This window comes from Geotrypetes seraphini, chromosome 1 (genome assembly GCF_902459505.1).
Source record: "Geotrypetes seraphini chromosome 1, aGeoSer1.1, whole genome shotgun sequence".
Classification (NCBI taxonomy): Eukaryota; Metazoa; Chordata; class Amphibia; order Gymnophiona; family Dermophiidae; genus Geotrypetes; species Geotrypetes seraphini.
This window is the reverse complement of record NC_047084.1, coordinates 464973421-464997241: the sequence shown is the minus strand read 5'-3', so window position 1 is coordinate 464997241 and position 23821 is coordinate 464973421. Positions and strand designations below refer to the sequence as shown.

General features: G+C 43.0%; 1 protein-coding gene across 2 annotated transcripts in view; it reads left to right on the top strand.

The window, feature by feature from the left end:
• The window catches only part of PQBP1 (polyglutamine binding protein 1), a 46398-nt gene extending 23609 nt beyond the window's left edge, over positions 1 to 22789 (top strand). For both annotated transcript variants that reach the window (XM_033923721.1, XM_033923728.1), the window contains exons 3-7: positions 2237 to 2348; positions 6691 to 6791; positions 7615 to 7896; positions 12608 to 12668; positions 22523 to 22789. In XM_033923721.1, coding sequence (XP_033779612.1) covers positions 2237 to 2348; positions 6691 to 6791; positions 7615 to 7896; positions 12608 to 12668; positions 22523 to 22682 — 716 coding nt within the window. In that variant the 3' untranslated portion in view covers positions 22683 to 22789. The remainder of the gene's footprint in view (positions 1 to 2236; positions 2349 to 6690; positions 6792 to 7614; positions 7897 to 12607; positions 12669 to 22522) is intronic.
• Positions 22790 to 23821: the final 1032 nt, after the last annotated feature.

Sequence of the window (23821 nt, the reverse complement as noted above, 5' to 3'; positions counted from 1 at the left end):
GAGAGATGGGATGAGGGGCAGTTGGGAAGAGAAAGGGAGAGAAGTTGGATCTGGAGATGGAAAATTGATAGATAGCAGAAAATTTAAAAAGGAGAAGGATGAGAAAGAGGGTGCGATTTGAGTGGACAGAGGCAGAAAAGAAAAAAGGAGAAAAGTTGAAAGGGAGAGATCAATATGTTGGAGACTGGGACTGGAGCAAGAGAGAAGAGGAGAAAATGGACAGCAGACACTGGAAAGAGAATTAGAAGATAGACAAAATTAAAAAGAGAAACTGGGACTAAAAGCAAAATGACCAGACAACAAAAGGTAGAAAAAATAATTTTATTTTCTATTTTGTGATTACAATATGTCAGATTTGAAATGTGTATCCTGCCAGAGCTGGTGTTAGACAGCAAGAGTGAACCAGGACCTAAAAGAGAGGAAAAGTCTTTTTTTATTTATTTTGTAGTCGGTGAGGGGTTGAGAGGTTGTATCCCTATACTTCTACTAAGACTAACCCCCTCCTTTGCTTGCGCGCAGCGTGGGTTTTGGAGGCGTCAGTGGCGATTGAACCGACGCTCACAGAAGTCTTGTGCGTGTCGGAGCAGCCACCAGCACAGGGGCCCACGCTGTGCATCAGCAAAGGAGAGGTAAGTAGCTTAATAATAATAAAAAAAATCTGGCCTAAACTAAACTAAACCTTAAGTTTGTATACCGCCTCATCTCCACAGAAGTAGAGCTCGACACGGTTTACAGTAATTGGTATAGAAAGAAACTACAATGAAAAGTAGAAGGGCTTAGAAAGAGAGGATTAGAGGGAATTAGTAAATCAATGAGGGAGAGGTCATTGCATTTTGAGAAGAGCCAAGTTTTCAGATGTTTTCAGAAGAGTTGGAAGGAGGACAGGCACCGAAGCGGGGTGGTAAAACTGTTCCAGAGTTCGGTGATCCTGAAGGAGAGGGAAGTCCCTAGTTTTCCTGCATGGGATATGCCTTTTAAAGAGGGGAAGGATAGTTTGAATTTTCGAGTGGATCTGGTGGTGTTGGGATTAGAGGAGTTCCAAGATAGTGGAAAAAGGTGAGGCAGGATACCGTGTAGAGACTTGAAGGTTAGGCAGGCGCATTTGTAGTGAACCCTAAGGATTACTGGGAGCCAGTGAAGCTTAGACAGAAGCGGGGAGACGTGGTCAAATTTGCTTTTTGCGAAGATTAGTTTAGCCGCAGTGTTCTGGATCCGCTGGAGTCTGTGAAGGCTTTTCTTTGTCAGGCTTAAGTAGATAGAGTTACAATAATCCAGTCTGGAAAGAATGATGGATTGTACGAGGACAACAAAGTGATGATGATGGAAGCAGGATCTCACTTTCCTTAACAAGTGAAGATTGAAAAAGCATTTTTTTACTATGTGATTTGAGTTTGACACCCCTGTAGTAAGGTGACCTGGGACTGCTTAACTGATATGTGTTTTATCAAGTTACATAAAAGCAATCCACAAAGGAAATATACAGTCACAAGTGACCTACAAAATAAAAACAAGCCAAAAGTTATATATAAAATTTCAAGTGACCTGACACGGGCCATGTTTCGACAAAACTAAAAAGCTTCCTCGGGTCCTAATGGGTCATTGACTGTCTTTTATATATTAAAAAAAACATAAAAATCACAAAATATCCAAATAGTTAAGAGGCTGCAAACAGGCAACACACCCACATAAACTTCCAATGTGGGTGTGCTGCCTGTTTTGCAGCCTCTTAACTGTTTGGATTTTTTGTGATTTGTATATGTAAGACAGCGAAGGACCCATTAGGAACCCTGAGAAAGGCATCTTTAGTTTTGCCAAAATTTAGCCCATATAGTGTCACTTGAAATTTTATATACCTTTTGGCTTGTTTTTATTTTGTGGGTCACTTGTGGCTGTATATTTCCTTTGTGGATTGATTTTAAGTTATTTGGATATTTATTATAAAACTACAAACTGGTGCATCTGATCTCCTGTTCCACAATTTTTATTGTTTTTCTGCTTCATTTATCTTGTGGAGCCCTTTGGTGCCATTTGCAGTTTGTTGTTTTGTATTAAGTTTTATAGAGTTTAATTGTTTTTTTTGTACCCTTCCTTGAATCGCTGTTACTTTTCTATTTGTTTCTTATCTGTAGAAATGGTGTCTTATCTTGTTACAATATCTAATTTATTAAATTAACAATGATAACTGTGATTGCTCTTTCTGTTTATTGGGGGGTCTTCCTTATGTTGGGGTCTTCAGAACCCGAAGAAGAGATCATAGCTGAAGATTATGATGATAACCACATAGATTATGAAGCCACTCGTGTAGAGAATCTGCCTCCCAACTGGTACAAGGTCTTTGACCCAATCTGGTAAGACAATTTTTAGCAGCTTTGTGGTAGTGGTATGGTACTGTTGCATTCTGCTTCTGACAATGCGCTTTTAGTTTATTTGTCATTCTGAATGTCACAGACCCTTTCTTTGACTCAACATTTTCCAGATTGATCTTTCCTTTTTAAAGAAACGTAGAAATATGATGGCAGAAAAAGGCCAAAAGGCCCATCTAGTCTGCCAATCTGAAGTAATCATTATCTCTTCCTCTCTCTAAGAGTTCCCACATGCCTATCCCATGCCTTCTTGAATTCAGACAGTCTCTGTCTCCACCACTGTTCTACGCATCTACCATCCTTTCTGTAAAAAAGTATTTATTTAGATTACTCCTGAGCCTATCACCTCTTAATTTCATCCTATGCCCTCTCATTCCAGAACTTCCTTTCAAATGAAAGAGACTCGACTCATGCGCATTTACGCCACTTAGGTATTTAAACATCTCTATATCTCCTCTCCTCTAAAGTGCACATATTGAGATCTTTAAGTCTGTCCCCATATGCCTTATGACGAAGACCACGCACCATTTTAGTAGCCTTCCTCTGGACTGACTCCTTTCTTTTTATATCTTTTTGAAGGTGTGGTCTCCAGAATTGTACATAACATTCTAAATGAGGTCTCACCATTTTGGCCATACCTTTTGGCCATACCTCTTCCTATGCACCCTAGCATCCTTCTAGCTTTCTACGTCACCTTTTCAACCTGTTTGGCCACCTTAGGATCATCACATACATTCACACCCAAATCCCGCTCTTCTGTCATGTACAAAAGTTCTTCACACCCTATACTGTACCGTACCTTTGGGATTTTGCAGCCCAAATGCATGATCTTGCATTTCTGAGCATTAAATTTTAGCTGCCAAATTTCAAAACATTCTTCAAGCTTCACTAGATCTTTCATCATGTTATTCACACCATCCGGGGTGTCTACTCTATTGCAGATTTTGGAATAGGCAAAATCTTACCTGACAGCCCTTCAGCAAATATCGCTTATAAAAATGTAAAAGAACAGGCCCGAGAACAGAACTTTGAGGCACACCACTGGTAACATCCCTTTCTTCAGAGCGATCTCCATTAATCACTACTCTTCTGTCATCTTCCATTCAACCAGTTTCTTGGCCCACTTTGGAGCCCAATCCCTATTTGCATTTGTCTTCTTCGGTCCCGCTCTGCAATTCGCATTTGTCTTCTGCGGTCCCTCTCCCGGAGGGACAGAACAGAAATATTTGTCAAGCAATTCAGCCTTTCCTTTATCAGCTTCTACATACTCGGAATGATCCAAAACACTGCTGTTCGCCTCATATTCGGCCTGAAAAAATGGGAACACATCACCCCATTCTACCACAAACTCCACTGGCTTCCACTAGAATCCAGAATCCTATTTAAATTCGCCTGCTTTTGCTACAAAACAGTATTTGGTTTATCCCCAAGCTACATCACCCCTCACTTCACCCTGAATCACTGCATCAAAAAGTTCTGCAGAACTCAACTTTTCGCCTTCCCTTCCCTAAAACTATGCCACTCAAAAAAATCCCTCGACAAAACCTCATTCAATAACATCCCTCCCATCATATAGTTGTACCTCGGGTTTCTGCTTCCCACATGCAATACTTTACATTTCTCAACGTTGAACTTCATTTGCCATTTTGTCTCCCATTCCCCTAGTTTGTTCAAGTCTCTTTGCAATTCCTCACAGTCCTCTTTAGTCCGAGCTCCCCTAAATAGTTTGGTGTCATCTGCAAATTTTATTATCTCACACTTCGTCCCTGTTTCTAGATCATTTATGAATATATTAAATAACAGCGGCCCGAGCACCGAGCCCTGCGGAACACCACTCGTGACCCTCCTCCAGTCAGAGTAGTGGCCCTTCAACCCTACCCTTTGTTTCCTACCTGCCAACCCAGTTTCTGAATCCATCTATGTACGTCTCCGTCCACCCCATGGTTCTTCAGTTTCCGGAGTAATCGTTCATATGAGGCACCTTGTCAAAGGCTTTTTGGAAATCAAGGTATATGATGTCTATGGGGTCACCTCTGTCCATCTGTTTGTTAATTCCTTCGAAGAAGTGTAGTAAGTTGGTTAGGCACGATCTCCCCCTGCAGAAACCATGTTGGCTGGTTATCAAAAGTTTGTTTCTTTCCAAGTGATCATCGATGTTTTCTTTTATCAGTGCTTCCGCCATTTTTCCCGGAACCGAGGTCAGACTCACCGGTCTGTAGTTTCCCGGGTCACCTCTTGATCCCTTTTTAAAGATGGGCGTGATGTTGGCCATCTTCCAATCCTCCGGGATCACGCCTGTTTCCAGGGATAGGTTGTATATTTGCTGCAGTAGTTCTGCTATCTTCTGCTACACCTTCTGCTATCTTCTGCTACACCTTCCCCTCCCCGCCCTACCACCCCCAACTTCAATTTCGTTGTTCACAACTTTGATCAATTCCGGTATAGAACCGCCTGTAACTCTGTTTAATTGATGTGAACCGCCTAGAACTTCTTTCTATCACTGATATATCTAAAAATGTCTTGTCTCCCTGTTTTACTGTGTCATCTATTTTTTTCTTCCATTTGTATCTTTGCTTTCCTGACTACTTGACCAACCTCTCTTAACTTTTCTAGATATTTTTGTGTCTTCCTCTTTCTGCAATCTTTTGCAGTTTTTGAAAGCTAACCTCTTATTCCTTATCTTCTCAGCTACTACTTTTAAGAACCAAAGCAGCCTTCTTTTCCTCTTACTTTTTACTTACTTGCCTCACAAAAGTGTTTGTCGCCCTTACAATGACATCTTTCAGTTTTGCCCACTGCATTTCTACTCCTTCCAGAAAACAATTTCTTAATGTAATCCCCCAATCCTAACAAAGTTAGTTTTTTTAAAAAGTCTAGAACCTTTACTTTTGAATGAGCCCTCTCTATAACCGTCTTAATATTAAACCGTACCATGCAGTGATCACTGGATGCCAGATGATTACCCACTGTATCATCAGAAACACTTTCCCCGTTTGTAAGCACTAAGTCCCATCCCGTGTGGATTCCATTACCAACTGGAACAGTTCTCCTTGTAGAGAATCCAGGATCTCCCTACTTCTAGAAGACCCCGCAATAGGGATACCCCAATCAGCATCCGGCATGTCAAAATTGCCTATTAGTAAACATTTCCCTTTTTGAGTTATATTCTGAATGTTTTCTATTAAATCTCTGTCCACTTCTTCCGTCTGTGAAGGAAGCCTGTATATCACACACCAATGTAAATATATTTACCATTCCCTCTTTCCAAATTGATCCACAGTGCCTCTTCCTTGCCCTGCAGATTCTACAATTGGGTGGCTTTAATATGATCTTTAACATGTAATGCTACTCCCCCTCCTTTTCCTCCTACCTTGTCTTTCTTGAACTACATCCCAGTCATGGTTCTCAATGAACCACATCTCTGTGATCGCCACTATATCCAACTCATCTTCTTCCATCAGAGCTTCTAGATCCAGAATCTTGTTTCCCATACTTCAAGCATTAGTACCGTATTTTCCCATGTATAGGCCGCAGAAAATGCCGTTTTAGATTTTAAAACTTTTAGATAAGCCACCCCATGTTACTAGCCGCAGGTTATCTAAGTGTTTTAAAACCTAAAACGGCCTATACAATGGAGCGGCTGGGGCAGCCTATACATTCCTCCTCCCCCCCCCCGCCCGGTAAATACCTTCGCCGGCTGCCTCCTGCCTCGTTGCGGCCAGCGGTGCAGGGCAGGAGCATTCTTTTTAGCATCTAGTTGGCGCCGTGCTGATTCCTCATTGCCTGCGTCAGTTCTCGCGTGACTCGCAAGACCTAGCCCAGGCATTATGGAAGCAGCTCGGGGCCGGCTAGATGCTGAAAAGATTGCTCCTGCCCTGCACCACTGGCCGCGACGAGGCAGCCGGTAGCCGTCCAGAAGGGAGCTGCAGGTACGGGGGACTCTGCGGCTAATCTTCTAATGGGGCAGCTTATCTATGATGTCTTTAGATAGGCCACCCCATATAAAGAAGCCACACCCACTGCAGGGGATTATAAAACCCATGTACAGACCACGGCCTATACATGTGGAAATACGGTATATTCTGCTTTCCAAACATTGCCCCCTTTTCTCATCCATGTAGAGGTATTCAGGAATGCTGGAGGAGAAGTGATGCTTGTAACTGTCCCCTCTCCTGCTGACATCTTTTTTTTCTTTAGCTGTGTGGCTGGGTTCTTTTGTGTGTCTTTTGGTGCTGCCTTCTAACACAGAGAATGACTCCAGCTCCAGTCTCGCAGGAGATTGCAGACACTGACCTGTAATAGTAACCTCTGTGGCTGTTCTCTGCAGCGGACTTCCTTACTACTGGAATGTGGAAAGTGAACTGGTCTCCTGGTTATCACCTAATGATCCCAGTGCTATCATCACCAAACCAGCGAAAACGTTAAAAGGTGAGTTGACTAAAAAAAAACCCCTTGGGTGATATTTGACAATAGTAGTTATGGGTGCAGTTTGTGGTGTGAGAAGATGATGAAAGCTAATATATATGGGTGGGGAGGCTGTTTGGGAGTTAAGGGTGAGCTGATTGGGGTTGGTTATATTGGGAGGGGAGCATAGGAGTGTGAATGGGATTGGGGGAGATTCTAGAGAGTTACAGGATGACATGATGGGAGGAATACGTTATATGGTTAGTGTTGGACCTAGAAGGAAATTCTGTACACTAGTGCCTAGAGGTATGTACCACTTACATGCATTAAAGGCGCCATTAATTGATAGCACTAGATGCTATCCTGTAAAGAAGGGCCTAAGTGCCATAGGGCCTAACTGCAAGCGGGCATACACACGCATGGGCCTATCTCCCAGTTAATGTGTATAGTTTATAGAACACTATAAATTATGCACGTCACTTGGTGCACTTAGCTAAGCCAACTTATATCTGCCATCAACATGGCTTAAGAGGGCACACCTAAATGCAGGTGCACCAGTGGCAACATTACGCTAGAAATCTATAACAGAATCTTGACGCCAAGTTATAGAATTGGTGCTACGAGTATGGCGTTGGGGTGCCTAAACTTAAGGCGCCAAATTATAGACTTGGCCACCTTAGTGTGTTGTGTTATGGACTCGGAAGATGCAGGATGAGTGCAAGGGTTGTCATAGATTTTGATATGTTGATGTCCAGTATATCTTGTGTGTATTACAGAGAAATGGGATTGCAGAGCTTGATCTCCAGTGGGACTCCAGAGCTGAACTTGTTATTTCTCTCTGTGGCAGAGCATGAGGAGCGAACGGAACGGCCTGAGCGAACGGAACGGCCTGAGCGAACGGAACGGCCTGAGCGAACGGAACGGCCTGAGCGAATGGAACGACCTGAGAGACAGGAACGACCTGAGCGGCCCGAACGAATAGAGCGATTGGAAAGGCCGGAACGACTAGAGCGATCAGAGCGGCCTGAGAGACAGGAGCGGTCCTATGAGAAGGCAGAGCGTGAGGAAGTCAAGGAACGGCGCAGCCAGCGAAGAGAGGAATTGGCACCTTATCAAAAGGGGAAGAAAGGTGGGTGTCAGCAGTCTGAGCAAGCCAGCAAAATCAGTAAAACATTGGAATGAGAGTAATGCATTGAAAACTGGGAATGTCAATCAGGATAATATAATTTTCTCTCATAAGATTGTATTATTTTTTTTTTTACTTTTTGTACTTGAAATAATCACTTAAGTACATACAGGACTAGATTCTGTAAATGTTGCAGAAAAAAATAGTGTTGAGTGCTATTTTATAAACAGCCCTCAAAGTTAATATCTGTTTATAGAATAGTGTTTTGTGCAATCCCACTCTGTTCCTGGACTAGTGAGTTATTTTCCCATACTCGCCAGACTTGTCTTCTCTGCTCATGTTTATTTTCTTTAAATCCAGTCTTTTAGTTCGCAAATTCTGCCTTTGTGCTGCAGAGGTTCCTCACAGGGTCAGCTCTGGCTGCGGGAGATCACAGACTTTGGGGAAGGTTTGTTTCCAGGGGGTTGGCTCCCTGACAGTGCACCCTCTGGACAGCCTGTACTTTTGGCTCAGGGATCGTTCCCTTGTGAGCTGGCTCACCCCAGGTTCGTCCACTAGTGGGTCGAGCACAGGCTACATGGCTCTGAGAAGGTAGGTATTGGGACTTGTATACTACCTGGTATTGGGACTTGTATACTACCTTTTTGTAGTTTTACAACCACACTCAAAGTGGTTTATATACATATACTTCAAGCATTTCCCTATCTGTCCTAGTGGGTTCACAATCTAATGTACCTAGGGCAGTAGATGATTAAGTGACTTGCCCAGGGTTACAGGGAGCAGTGTGGGTTTGAACCCACAACTTCATGGTGCTATGGAGGTGTGTCTGGGATTGAGGCCGACTGTGCTCCTCCACCAGGTCATGTGGCATGGTGTGTTTCGGTGGTAGAGGTCCCTGGCCGCAGAACTCAGGCCAGTGGAGCAGTCAGAAGACTAGCAGTCCAGTTTGCAAGGCTTGTTGAGGCAGAGGATCTTCCTGTAAGCTGATTCAGCTTCTTTCTGCAGCCTTCTAGCACACAGCATAGCACAGTGAGTACAGAGCCGACAGTCTGTCACAGAGATTTGGGGGGGAGTCCTTAAAAATGGTTTTTGGACAGTTTGGGAATAAGTCTTAGTCCCCACCCCTACAATCTTAAATTACCACTTTGGGGGGAGGGATTCCTGTGCTTTTCCTGAGCTATTTTCTTTTGAAAATTACTTGGTGGCCATCTTGGATTTTTCTTAATTGGAATTTGCTTCTACAAGCTTTGTTTTTACAAGAAAACCACTCAGATGAAGTTCCCAAGGCAGGATACTTTGGATTCATGCCTTGTTTGCGGTGGATGGCTGTCTAGCAAATGGCTGTGTTCCTGTGATCTGCAGCATCGTAGGGGGCGGAATTTTATCAGCCCAAGTACCCTTGACCTCTGAAGGCTGTTTCTGCCCCCAGGCACAGGAAGATGTTGAAAGTGGACCCTGAGGAATGCGCAGTTGCCTCCCCAGCGAAACGCAAATGTTATTCAATAGTCATATGTCACAAGTCCTCCAAGAAGGGTCTGCAGGAGGTTGCTTCTGCCCCAAATGATGGGTTTTCTCCCCAATTTATTAATATGATGTATCAGGCTTATTTGGCTAAGAAATTGATGCCAGTCGCCGCTCCGCAAGTGTCCTCGCCAGCTATAGGAACCCTTCTTTCTCAGGGCACGGGGATTCTTCCCTGCTCCCCCACTGTGGTACCGGTTAGTGTGCTGGCTGTATCGTGGTTGACCCAGATGCCCTGACCATTCCATTAATTACGCAGGCGGACACCACTACAAACGGGATGTTGCAGCTCTTGCGGATCTCTGGGACCAAGTTCCGGGTGGACTCTCAAAAACAAGCAGGATTGAAAATCTAAAGAGGCAGCTCTTCTTTTTTTATAAACAAAACTCTTTCACATTCACCTATGTTTTCAATAAAACAGAAGGAAACGCAGTCAGTGAATGGTACTACAGTCAGTTTAAAAACAGCCAAAGTCCTCACAAAATCAAACAGGTTTCAAAAAACCAAGGTAGCAAATTTTCTCTTGCTGCATGAACTAGTAAAGCAAACTATTATCAATGCAGTTTATAAAGTATTTCCAAAATCAAGCAGGATTCAAAAAGCCAAGGTGGCACCTTTTCTCTTATTGCTTGAACTAGTAAAGCAAGCTATGGTCACTGCAGGAAGTTTAAAAGCTACACTCATCATATTAAAAAAAAAAACCTATCGTATAAGTAATGTTTTCCCAAACTCAGTCACTTACAAAAAACTTTTCTTAAATAACAGAATTATAACCATTTTCCTGAACTTAAGTAGACTTAGACTAGAAACACTTTTTATTTCCAATGGCAATGCGTTCCACAATATTACTTCCTGCACAGTTATCATAAGTGATAAATGCTATCTAGCTTTATATGCTTTAAAGATGGAACCTCTAAACAGATCTTATTTTCATAATGTAAAGCTTGAGGTGGATGGTACATCTGCAAAAGAGAACTCAATGCTATCGGACACCTATAATTCAACAACTTGAAAATCAAACATACAATTTAATTTTCAAGAGGCAATAGGCAGCCAGTGAAGATCATGCAAAATGGGTGTAATGTGATCAAACATTGAAGCACCCACAATCACATGCGGCAACATTTTGGGCCAACTGTAACACTTGAATCATATACTTTAGCAAACCCAAGTAAAGAGAGTTACAGTAATCAAGAAGAGGGGTTAGCATAGCACTAACAACCATTTGAAAATTATCTATAGAAAGATAGTCCCTCAGCTTTCAAAGCAGTCGACAATGCCATGGTGGTGGTGAATATCAATCACTAGGGGGGCACCAGGAGCACCTCTCTGAGCATGGAGGCCCAGATTCTCTTCCAGTGTGTTTAATTAATGTGGGAGCAGATAAAACATTGCCACAGATGGGGTTCTGAGGCCTTTTTCCCCATTGATAAAAAAAAAATTTCAACCATTGCAAGAGGTGGTGATCTTTGTGTGGTTTGAATATATTTCATTGCCTAATTTGCTTGTTTTTTGGGAGTTACAGGCAGTCCCCGGGTTAAGAACAGGTTCTGGTTTTTAAACCATTCTTAAGTTGAATTTGTACGTAACTCGGATCCTAGTATTCTTCCCACCTTTTCCACCTCCTTGAGGTCTCTCATGCATCCCTTTCCATCCATCCTACTGTTCCCTTTCTACCACCACATCCAACATTACTTCCTTTCACCCCCATGCATCTCTACCTCACTCCTCTCCCAACACAATGTTCAATAATTCTCTCTCCCTCCCTATGCCCAACAAATCTCCTCTTTCTTCATCTCCCCATGTGCACCATCTCTTGTTCCCTCTCACTCAAGACACCCAATTCTCCCTTTCTATTCCTTCCCCTACCTCAGAATCCCTTTCCCTCACTCCCTCTATTCATTCTTTCATCCTATGGCTCATGTTCATGCACCCTCTCTCCTTCCTTCCATCCTTTGGCCAAAGTTTGTGCTCCCTCCCTCCCAAGCCCCAACACACCCCTGTCCCTCCCTCCTGTGTTCCAATGCGCCCCTCTCTTTCCCTCCCTCTCTCCATTTTGTGCCCCAAGTACATGCTTCCCTCTGGCGGGTGTTTACCTTCTGGCCTGCTCCCTCTTCCTTCCAGCTACAGAGGTTTCTCTGAACAAAGCTGCAGGCAGTGGCTCTTATGCGCATCCTGTGACTGAGTCGGAAGCCTTCCCTCTGATGTTGGAGGAAGCTTCTGACTCAGCCGCGGGATGCACATAGGAGCTGCTGCCTGCAGTTTTGTGCAGAGAAATGACTGCAGTTGGAAGGAGGAGGGAGCTGGCCAGAAATAGGTAAACACCTGCTGGTGGGAGGCACATACTTGGAGCACAGAAAGGAGGGAGGGAGGGAGAGATGTGTGCTTTGGAACTCGGGAGGGAAGGAAAGAAGCATGTTGGGACACCGAAGGTAGAACAGGACCCCATTCATAAGTACGAGTCCGACATAAGTCGGATGTTCGTAAAATGGGGACTGCCTGTATTTCCAAAATTACCCAGACAAATATTTGGAATACTAGCCATATATAATATGGCTATATTTATCCATCTAAATAAATATATGCACACATACACTTAATTAAACCTATATGTTTACATATAAACTCAATGTATTTTACATTAAAACACAATATAATAAAAAAGGCAAAAAAATGTAACAAGCTACTCTTCTCTTTCACAAATCCAAATCATCCCAACTGGGTGCAATATTTTTGAAATGCAGCCACAAAGATCCAAGCCTAAACCTTTCTGTGAAATTAACAAGAATTAAAAAGCTCCTTATTCAATTAGGAAAGGCATTCCAAAGAAGAAAAAGCCCTATGCCTACATAATTTATTGCAGATCAGTAGACTCGATTCCAGAAATGTACGTTTGTGCTGGGCAATAATGCATCTACAAATTAGTAAGTTAATCTGGTGCCAAACCATGGATGGCCTTAAAGACCAAAATAATGATCTTAAATTGCTACTGGTAACCAGTAATGTGGGTGAATTGACTTCCAAAGATTCAGCCTGCAATGACCCTAGCTATAGTGTTTTGTATTAACTGAAACCTGTTCAAAACTTTCTAGTGTTTTGGGTGGTTGTTTGAGGTGGTTTTTTATAAGAAACATGTTCTTACATATTACTCTAAATTATTTCTATCTGTTTAAAAAATATGTAATGCTTTCAGGGAGCAGAAAAGATGAAGAACTGGATCCCATGGACCCGAGTGCTTATTCAGATGCCCCACGGTATGAGTCTAATATTTCATTTAAATCCAGCCGTACATAAATTTCAAGAGACCTGTGTAATAATTTAGATGTATAGTTAGCTGGCTTTAAGTGAGTAAATGAATTTATTGCTTCTTTTGTTTTTCCAATTTGTTACCTGTATATTTCTCATATTTCATTATCACGGTGTTTCTTTGAGAACAAGCAGGCCTTTCATATTCTCACACCTAGGTGACATTATCCAACAGACCCCAAATTTCTGGTAGTGCTGCACTATGTAACTACCTTCCTACCCAATGTACAAATGCAGGTCCCTCAATCTTTGTTTTTCTATGGAGCAGAAAGGATATGACTTGGTTTTCTAAACTACTAAACTAAAACTTAATTTTATAGACCGAGTCATCAACCAAGAGGAGCTCGACTCTGTTTACAACAGGGGTGTCAAAGTCCCTCCTTGAGGGCCACAATCCAGTCAGGTTTTCAGGATTTCCCCAATGAATATGCATGAGATCTATGTGCAAGCACTGCTTTCAATGCATATTCATTGTGGAAATCCTGAAAACCCGACTAGATTGCGGCCCTCAAGGAGAGACTTTGAGATCCCTGGTTTACAATAATGTAAAACATAACACAAAAATTTGACAAGAAAAAGTAGACTGAAATAGTTAATTTCCAAAATGTTTAGCAAACAAAAAAGTTTTCAGAACTTTCCGGAATAAAGCAAAAGAACCTAAACTTCTTAGTGTAAGCGGTAAAGAATTCCATAATTCGGTTAATTTAAAAGCAAAAGAATAACTAAATCTCTTAAAGGTTCTGTTTTTACCACAGAGAGAGGGAAATGTACATTTTAATTTTTGAGAACTTCTGGCAAGATGAGATCTATGAACATTCCAGTCTTAAGGAATCAAAGTGGCAAAAATGCCAAATAGGATCTTAACTGCAATACAAATGCACTTAAATTGAATTCTGAGATACACTGGAAGCCAATGTAATTCCTTGAGCAGAGGGGTTACTTGATCAAATTTACTCTTACCAAAGATAAGTTTAGCTGCAGTGTTCTATATTAATTGAAGTCTCTGCAGACTGACCTTTGAAAGACCCAAATACACTGAATTGCAGTAATCCAACCTTGACAAAATGATTGATTGAACCAATACAGAGAAGTGTTGTTGGTGAAAAAGTGCTCTCACTCTTCTCAGAGCACGAAGATTGAAAAAACACTGTTTAATAAGCGAGTTTAGTTGGTCCTTAAATGTAAGTGAAGAATTGATAACAATACCCAGTATTAACGAGGAAAACTCAATTTTCAAAGATTCTCCTGAGTCTAAGATCACAACAGAAAGGAGAGAATCTAACTTTGGGCCAAGCCATAAAAATTTTCTCTCACCTCAGTGATTTTTCACAAACGCAATTTTACGTTCCCATTTGGGATTTTTTCTTTTCTTGTACGTATAACAGGACTGGTAGACTTGACCGGTGAATAAAACCCTCAGTAGCCGCGAAGACTGTAGAGAACCCACTGTTTTGTTTTCATGCTCTACCCCCTCAGCCTTACTCTCTACAAAAGAGGAATAGGGGATCTGTCTGTTCAAATTTAATTTTTATTATGTTCGAGTTTTTCAATATCCAGTCAAAGGCTTTCGGTTCTCCAAAGGACCCTGGTCATTCCTGGGGCATCTCTAGCTGTGAGAAGATATAGACTCTCAGAGCTGAGGTCTGTAGGCCCACAGGCACATCCCTCACATGATTCCTGTGTGGACAGTCTGCATAAGTAGTTCTCAGAGCTCACGGTCCGTACCCTTGGGTGCAATCATGTCCCAAGTTCTGTCCGCAGTGGGCTTGAGCGCAGACTGAGCGGTTCCCTTGGTGGTTTTATCCAGGATCAGGGCAGACTGTGTTTCACATCAGGGACTGGATGGAAGTCTGAAGAAACAAGCCATCTGTTGGACTCCAGGCTTGTCTTGAGGCAGAAATCTTCTCACTCCTCTAATCGGAGGTTTCTCTGTGCAGCTCCAGCACAGAAGCATGGCACAGTGAGTAAGGTTATTGCAACCTATGGGGGGAGGGGGGTCCTATAAAATGCATTTTTTTAAAGTTTCTGATAAGGATCTCACCTCCCAAAACTCCTTCCTTGAATATTTTTAATTTGTGTTTTTTCTCCACGGGCCATTTTAGGCACCAGAATCGCTATCACAGTGGCCATCTTGGATTTCCTGATTTTGTTTTAAAAGCCTCCATCTGACTCGATACTCCTTATTTTTGACAGAAAACAATATAGAAGGACTTCTAAGGTGGAGATAATTCAGATTCATGCCAGATTTGCAGCGAATGCTTGTTTGAAGGGGGTCATTGTTCCATGTACTGCATGGCAAGTGAGTGGCGGGGGGTGGCGGGAGCTTCCGGCTTCGCCTCCCCTTATGTTTCTGGTGGCTGGAGAAAGCGAAGTTGGCATCCCCAGCAAAGCGCAGCTGCTGGCAGAAAAACACCAGAAGCCAGCACGGGAAACCCTGCCAGGACCCTCTGAGCAGTGGATCGCTCCTGAATTCATACATGATGTATGAAGCCTTTTTAAGTTTCTAAAACCAACCTAACCCTGTGAGTGCCTCAGTGGAGGTAACACCAGGGTTTTCAGCAAAAGGCGCAGGATCCACCACAAATAGCCATCTAGATGTCACAGGGACAAGCTTTGGTGGACTCAGAGGACAAAGGTTCAGAGTCCATGACATTCAGGGTCCTCAACTCTTAGAGATTCAGCATCCCAGTGATCAGGAGGCAGCCCTGAGTCTTAGAGATGATCCAAGGTTGCAAAAGTTGTTCAATCCTTCCAGCCTTCAAGGTTTAATTATGGAGACCCTCCAGGAATTAAAGTTGGAGCTGCCTCAAGCCTCCACGGCTCAATTCTCATTCATGAGCAGCACAAAGGAACAGAATATCTGTTTTCCCTCGCATCCAGAGATCAGAAAGATGTTAACAGATCATTGGGGTATTCCTGAGGAGTCCTTAAGGGTAGCTAAGTCTATGGCTAAGCTCTACCTGATGGATGCTAAGTTCCAGTAGTGGTTTGTTACACCTAAAATGGATTCACTGGCAGTGCTCAAGGGGAGTAGTCCTCAAGGACACACAGGACTGCAAAATAGATTTTGTCATCAAAAGACAATTTGAAGCTGCTGCGCTGGGACTAAAAGCTGAATCATCATATATCGCTCGGGCATGCCACGTTCAGCTAAGCTGGGATCCAGATCCGCACAGCAAAGCTAACCCCGAGTTCATCTTGGAGGGGGTTGATTATGTTGAGGCTGCTCCTTTATGACCTTTTCAAGGTACTGTGCAAGGTCTCTGCTTACATCATCTCCACCCACAGAATGCTCTGGATTAGGCAGTGGGCCGGAGACTTGGCCTTCAAGGTGATCCTGAGCAAACTCCCCTTTCAAGGCCAGTTGCTTTTTGGCATGGGCTTGGATGATCTCATGGCTAGTGTGGAGGATTGTAAGCCAAAATCCTTACCAGATGGCAGACCCCAGAATGCGAGGGGGGTCCGGTAGGGGAAATTTTCATGACTCCTGGCAATTTCGTCAGTATTTGGGAGTATCCTCCAGACATTTCAGGGCCAGAGACAAAGGTTTGAGAGCACTATAGAAATTATAAGAAGTAGTAGTAGTATAGGATAGCGAACATACTCTGCTGTGGCGATAATCTTTTTGGGCCCAAAGTGGAGAGGTTGCTGATCTCATAAAGAATTACTACTACTATTTATTATTTCTATAGCGTTACCAGACGCATGCAGCGCTATACATTAAACACATAAGAGATGGTCCCTGCTCGACAGAGCTTACAATCTAATTATGAAAGATACACTGGACAAAAATAGTAAATCAGTATATGCTGTTCATGTGGGGAGATACAAAGAGAAAAGAGGTAGAGAAGGTAGGAGCTACAAAGGGAATGACAAACAAATGTGGTGCTTCATAAATTGGTACCATTGAGACTTAAATGCAGAGAAGCACATGGATACCATTCAGTCTCTTGTCTCGGCAGCCAGCAGCTGCAGTCTCCTCTACTAGGAGATTTTTCAGAGGGATTAGGAGATGATACTACTACACTCAAAGGTGTAGGTGTCCTGCACTGCCCAGCAATCTCAGCCTCAGCGTTTACATCCCCTTCATCCCCATCAGCAGAAGTTCCAGCTAACTCCCTAGTCAAAGCAGAGGGGTAAGCTTTTGACTGGCTCAAAGAAAGCATAGCTTCAGTCCAAGTAATTGTCCTGGACAACCTTCTGATGGAGGAGAAGCTGAATTTTTTTTTTCTCATCAAAGGTGGCCCCTTGCAACTTCCAACCAGTGGGTTCTTTAAATAGCCAGTCTTGGTTATGCCCTGAATTGGCATCAAAGACCACCACCTTGCCCATCAAGAGCATCATTCCTCACATCATTTCCGCACAAGTAGATACTAATTCAGGAAAACTCTGCCTTTCTACAGTTCAATACGGTCAATCCCAGGGCAGAAAGGAATTAATTTTAGTCAAGGTATTTCCCTGTGCCCAAGAAAAATAAGAACATAAGAATTGCCATATTGCGACAGACCAAAGATCCACCAAGTCCAGTATCCTGTTTCCAACAGTGGCCAACCCAGGTCCAAAGCACCTAGCTAGATCCTAAGTAGCAAAACAAATTTTATAATGCTTATCCTAGGAATAAGCAGTAATTTCCTCAAGCCATCTCAATAATGGCAAGTCATTCACATCTCTTATGGACAATTCAGTCCAATCTGACTGAAGAATTCCCGTTTCAAAATTTCTCCTACTCAGAAGATGTTAACAATGGATGCTTTCAACCTGAGGTAGGGAGCTCATGTGGATGGGTTTAACACCCATGGCACATGGTCTTCTTAGGAGACAGATCTCCACATCAACTTCCTGGAGCTAAGGGATATTTGGAATGCTCTAAAGACTTTCAGAGATCTGCTATAAAACCAAATTCTCATTCAAACAGACAACCAGATTGCAATGTTTTATGTGAACAAGAAGGGGGAATATGGGTCTATACCCCTTGTCAGGAGGCTGTTGACATATGGCAGTGGGCTCTCCCCATCATAGAATGGCCCTGTGTGCCATTTACCTTGCAGGTAAGGATAACAGCCTGGCAAACAGACTGTGCAGGGTTTTGCAACTGTACAAGTAGTTGCTCAGCATGAGCATGGCCCACAAGATCTTCTGAGAGTGCAGCACCCCTTCGATGGATCTTTTTGCCTCTCATCTCAGCAAAAATGTCCCCCAGTTCTGTTCCAGGCTCAGATCATATGGCAGACTAGCATCAAATGTCTTCCTCCTCAGTTGGGGGGACAGGTTTACTGTATGCTGAAACTCAAAGAGCGCGGGACCATGATCTGGTTCCCTCTTCTTCTGGACTTATCCTCCAAAGAACCATGGAGACTGGAGTGTTTTCCAAACCTCATCATAGAAACATAGAAACACAGAAAGATGACGGCAGATAAGGGCCATATAGCCCATCAAGTCTGCCCACACTATTTACCCACCCTCTTAAGTCTTCTGACCCCTTAAGTATAATTGTAATTATACTGTCACTCTACTGACCCGCTCGTTCAAGTCCTAGTGACCCTATCCCTTGGCATGACCTCGTAGGGATCCCACATGGGTATCCCATTTGTTCTTGAAGTCTGGGATGCTGCGTGCCTCGACCACCTGCACTGGAAGCTTGTTCCAATGCTCGATCACTCTCTCCGTGAAGAAGTACTTCCTGGCGTTTCCACGAAACTTCCCTCCCCTGAGTTTGAGCGGATGTCCTCTTGTGGTCTAGGGAATGAGGGATCCCTTCTGTATCCCTCCGATCTCTTACCCTTATGGCCTGGATGTTGAATTCCAATCTCTAGATCTGCCTGAGAGTATCTCCTGAGTCTTGCTTGCTTCCAAAAAGACTCAACTAAGAGATTCTACTCTTAAGTAGAAGAAATTTGCAGTCTGGTCTGAGAGCAAGGCCCTAGATCCCTTTACTTGCTATGCACAACAACTGAATACTCCCTACACCTCTCTGAGTCAGGTTTGAAAATCAGATTTGTAAGGGTTCATCTTAGTGCAATTAGTACTTACCATCTTCATGTAGGGGTTAAGCCCATCTATGTACAGCCTCTAGTTGTTCGATTGATGAGAGGTTTGTTGTAGACTAAGCCCTCTATTAAACCTCTTACTGTTTCATGGGTTCTCAGTGCAGTTCTCTTCAAACTGATGAAAGCTCCTATTGAGTCACTTGATTCCTACCATCTGAAGTTTTTGACCTGGAAAGTGGTATTCCTAGTGGTGGTCTTTTCAGCTTGCAGTTAGTGAGCTGAAATGGCTCTAGTAGTGAATCCACCATATGCTAAATTTCATCACAACAGAGTAGTTCTCAGTACAACACCCAAAGTTTCCTTCTTGAAGTTGTGACAGAGTTCCATCTTAACCAGTCAATTGTTTCTGGCCAACATTTTTTCCCAAAGCCTCATGCTCACCCTGGCAAAAATGTACTACACACCTTTAGACTGCGAGTGAGCCTTAGCCTTCTCACTGGAGTGGATTAAGTGGGTAGACAGGCTACCCATTTTTAATTTCATTTGGACCCAAACCAATTGAAAGTAGTCATCGGCAAACAAAATTTCTAACTGGCTAACAGATTGCTTCTGACTCTCTGGGATTATGTCAAGACTCATAATATCAAAGCTATGGCGACGCCAGTAATCCTCTTGTGATCAGCCTATATAGAGGAGGTAAGCAAGGCTGCGACATGGTAATCTGCCCCAGTCACATGTAACCACTATGACACTGAGCAGATTCTCAACATGACAGCCAGTTCAGTCATAGCTCCTGCAGAATTATGTTCAGTGTCCAGAATCCAACTTCCATCCCCCTAGGCCCATCTTTTATTCTGTTCCAGGCTGCATCTTTCCATTAGTATGTATTCTTTCTCAAATTAATTGCTGTACCGGCCTTGATGATTCAAGTTCCTATTGTTCTAGCCTTGTTTTCTGCTTGTCCTTGGAGAAAGTGAAGTGATACACATTGGGATGAATAACCCCAAACCATAGTTACGCGATGCTAGGCTCCACCTAGTGGGTTAGTGCCCAAGAAAAAGATCTTGAGTGTCATTGTAAATGATACAATGAAACCTTCCACCCAATGTGTGGCGGCAGCCAAAAAAAGCAAACAATGCTACGAATATTAAAAAAGGGATGATTAACAAGACTAAGAGTATTATAATGCCTCTGTATTGTTCCATGGTGCGACCTCATCTGGAGTATTGTGTTCAATTCTGGTCTCCTTATCTCAGGAAAGATATAGCAGAACTAGAAAAGGTTCAAAGAAGAACTACCAAATGATAAAGGGGATGGAACTGCTCTCGTATGAGGAAAGACTAAAAAGGTTAGGGCTCTTCAGCTTGGAAAAGAGATGGCTGAGGGGAGATATGAAGTCTACAAAATCCTGCGTGGTATAGAACAGATATAAGTGGATCAATTTTTTTTTTTACTCCATCAAAAATTACAAAGACTAGGGGACACTTGAAGTTACAGGAAATACTTTTAAACCAACAGGAGGAAATATTTTTTCATTCATAGAAATAGTTAAGTTATGGAATGCGTTGGCAGAGGTCATGATGAGTAGATAGCGTAGCTGGTTTTAAGAAAGGTTTGGACAGTTTCCTGGAGGAAAAGTCCATAGTCTGTTATTGAGACAGATATGGGGGAAACCACTGCTTGCATGGAAAGTTGCTACTGTTTGGGTTTTTGCCAGGTACTAGTGACCTGGATTGGCCACCATGAGGACGAACTACTAGGCTAGATGGACCATTGTTCTGACCCAGTAAGGCTGTTCTTATGTACCTGTAGCAGGTGTTCTTAAGGACAGCAGGCCAAAATATTCTCACATACCCTCCTGTCTCCCTTTAGAGTTGTATTTTAGCTATTTTATAGGAATGAGGGACCTGTGCTTGTATATTGGGCGGGAAAGCATCCGCACATGCATGGTGTTTCGCTGCTAGAAACTTCTACAAACTTCTTGCTAGTAAGCATCTGCACCGGGTTCAATCAGATGACATCATTCAGCTGTGAAAATATTTGGCCTGCTGTCCTCAGAGAACACCTGCTAAAGGTAAGTTACTTTGCTATATGCATAATTTATTTTCCAAGAGAGCTGAATGGCATAGGGATACCGAACACTCCATGACATCCAGATTGGGACATTAACATTTCTTAATTGCTTTACAAAAAGCCCTGTCAAACAGTTATTTTTAAAGTACAGTTAAGTACACTTGTAAATACATGTGTGTTTGCCAGCATGTCCAGTGGAAGCAGCAATTTTGGAAGAATATATGTGGGGCACAAAAAGAGCAGCATCATTCATCAGCTTCCACATATAAGCGCCACATCATTAGGTTACCCAGTTTCCCACAACTCCTTTTTAAAAGTTATGGCATTGAACTAGGGAAACTTCAAAAATAAATTTTTTAAAATTTGGAGGCAAAAATAAGAAGAGAGTTTTCCTTAAATAACTGACCAAAACAAACACTTTTTATTAAACCTGTGTCCATGATGCTGGTGCAGAAGACAGTGGGAAATCTGTTTAAATATAATGAATCCCATTGTAAAATGGAAAAACACACATGTACAATTTTTTGCCTGGCCAAAACCAGCCTCCTTGAAATCTCTTGCATCCCAACCATATAAAACATGTAAAGTGCAACATGTACAATGACCTATAGAGCCTGCCTACCTCTAGTTACAGTAAACAAAAAAGAGAGGGTGTGTATATGAACTCTCACCCAAACTGCATGTATAACACACAGTTATTTCAAATCCCAATCCTGAGATTAAACTTCTAATCATGTGTCCTCTGTTTAATAATCCATTTCAACAACCCTTCTACAAGTCTAATGAAAAATTTAAACTATTAATCCCTTGGCGATAAACGTCAGTATCATGTATAACTAACGGCCTCTTTTACAAAGCCACGCTAGCGGCTGCTCTGCGCTAATGAGGCCCCAAAGCCCATAGAGATTTAAAGGGCTTTGGGGCCATTGCTGCGTGGCAGCTGCTAGCACGGCTTTGTAAAATGAGGCCATAAGTGTTATAAGGGGCAACACTTATCTTCAACATCTCGATGAGATTCCAACGCTGGTCAAGTTTCCAAGTTTTTTTTTTCCCAATTCTTTATTATTTTCAAAACTTACAATAAGTGTAACAGTAAATACAACATTTTATACTCAAATATCACACTTAATATTCTATTAATATCCATTTTACATTCTTGCAAGCCCAGGAACTGATTCCACATTTTGTTTTCAGTATTACCCGATCTTTGTGATACCCAGGTCCATTTCTGTGGTTGGTAGGACCATCCTTGTAACGTAGACCACCCCACAGCATCGTTTTGCAATGGGTGTAAAGAATTGGCATATGGATACAGAACCTACTGCTTCAAGGCCACTAATTTTAGGGGACAGGATGAGCCTAGGGAGTTGGCGCAGGGATACAGAACTGCTCACATCTTCTGTAGAGTAATTACAATAAAGGCTTTATTCATAGGGTTACCAGATTTTCCTTTGGGAAAATCCAGATCCATGGCCATGCCCCCACAATGACCCAGTTCTGCCTCTTTCCCGCCCTCCAGCCCAGCCCCCAGACGGTATCTGTGCATGGGTGGACACGACGCAATGACGTCATGAGCATGCGCAGATGTCCTTTTCCAACGTGATTTATGACGGGAAGCTTTTCAAAATCTGGGCAAAGTGCCGGGTTTTGAAAAGCCGTCTGGGAAAATTTGGACGTCTGGTAATCCTGTTTATTCATTGAGCAACTGTTAATGTCTTCTCTTTTGTATTTTTATTGATCAGAGGCACATGGTCCACGGGGCTACCAAAGAGAAATGAAGCCAAGACTGGTGCAGACACCACAGCTGCTGGTCCCCTCTTCCAACAGCGACCATATCCAAGCCCTGGTGCTGTCCTCCGTGCCAATGCTGAAGCTTCAAGAGCAAAGCAGCAAGAATCATAATCCCCCATCTTCCCTCCATCCTGTCTTTTGTGGTTTTATTTTTTGTCTTGTGGATTTTTTTATAACGTTTGGAATTGCTAATTCAAATTAAACTGCTAGTGTTGAAATCCTTGTGTATGTTTCTGATATAGAGAGTAAGAAAAAAAACAACACCCTAAGATTAGTGTATGTTATCTGCAGCTTCCACAGCACCCATTTTACTCTTAAGGGCCCTGCTGCAGATAACATATGCTTAGGGTTACCATATTTGTGAAGACAGAAAATAGGATACATGACCCTGCCCACACTCCACCTATAGCCCCGCCTATACTCCACCCATTTCCTTGGTCCCTCTTCCATCCTCTGTACCCTTTTACTGCTTATCTCTTTGTTCCTCCAACTGTCCTCCCCCACAGGGTGTTTCTCTCTCTCTCTCCTTCCAACCCCCCTTCTCCTGTGTGTGCTTGCTTTCTTTCTCTCTCTCTGCTTCCAACCCCCTCCCGCCCAGCTGCCCCCTCTCTATCCTTCCAACCTCCTCTCCTTTTGTTTGTCTCTCCCCTCCTATCCAGCACTACCCTACTCCATGCTCTTTTCTCCTGCACTCTTCTCCTTTCTATAATGCTTCTCCAGCCATCTCTCCCGCCAGTGCTGCTTACCCTCATGATCTCCAGACTCCCTCTCCTCCCTCCTCCCCAGCTAGTTTAACATTCGGGCAGCCGGTGGCAACAGCAACAACAAGGTGAGCCTGCTACCACCGGCATGCTCATGAAGTACCTCTCTGCAAGTCCCGCCCTATGCAGAAAATAGGAAATTGCTGCAGAGAGGTGGCTTCTGGGGCAGGCCGGCAGTAGCAGGTTCACCTTGTTGCTGCTGCCATCAGTTGCCCGAAAATTAAATTACAACGTCCAGCCGGGGAGGAGGGAGATAGAGAGATTGTGAGGGGAAGCGGCATTGGAGGAGGGTAGAGGAGATAAAGTATAGAGTAGCGGTCTTTCCAGGGCCACATTTTGGATTTGTAGGTACTTGGAGGGCCGCAGAAAAAATAGTTAATGTCTCATTAAAGAAATGACAACTTTGCATGAGGTAAAACTCGTTATAGTTTATAAATCTTTCCTTAACTCCTTTTAATAATTTCAGTTATACAAAGATGAAAGCAGTGC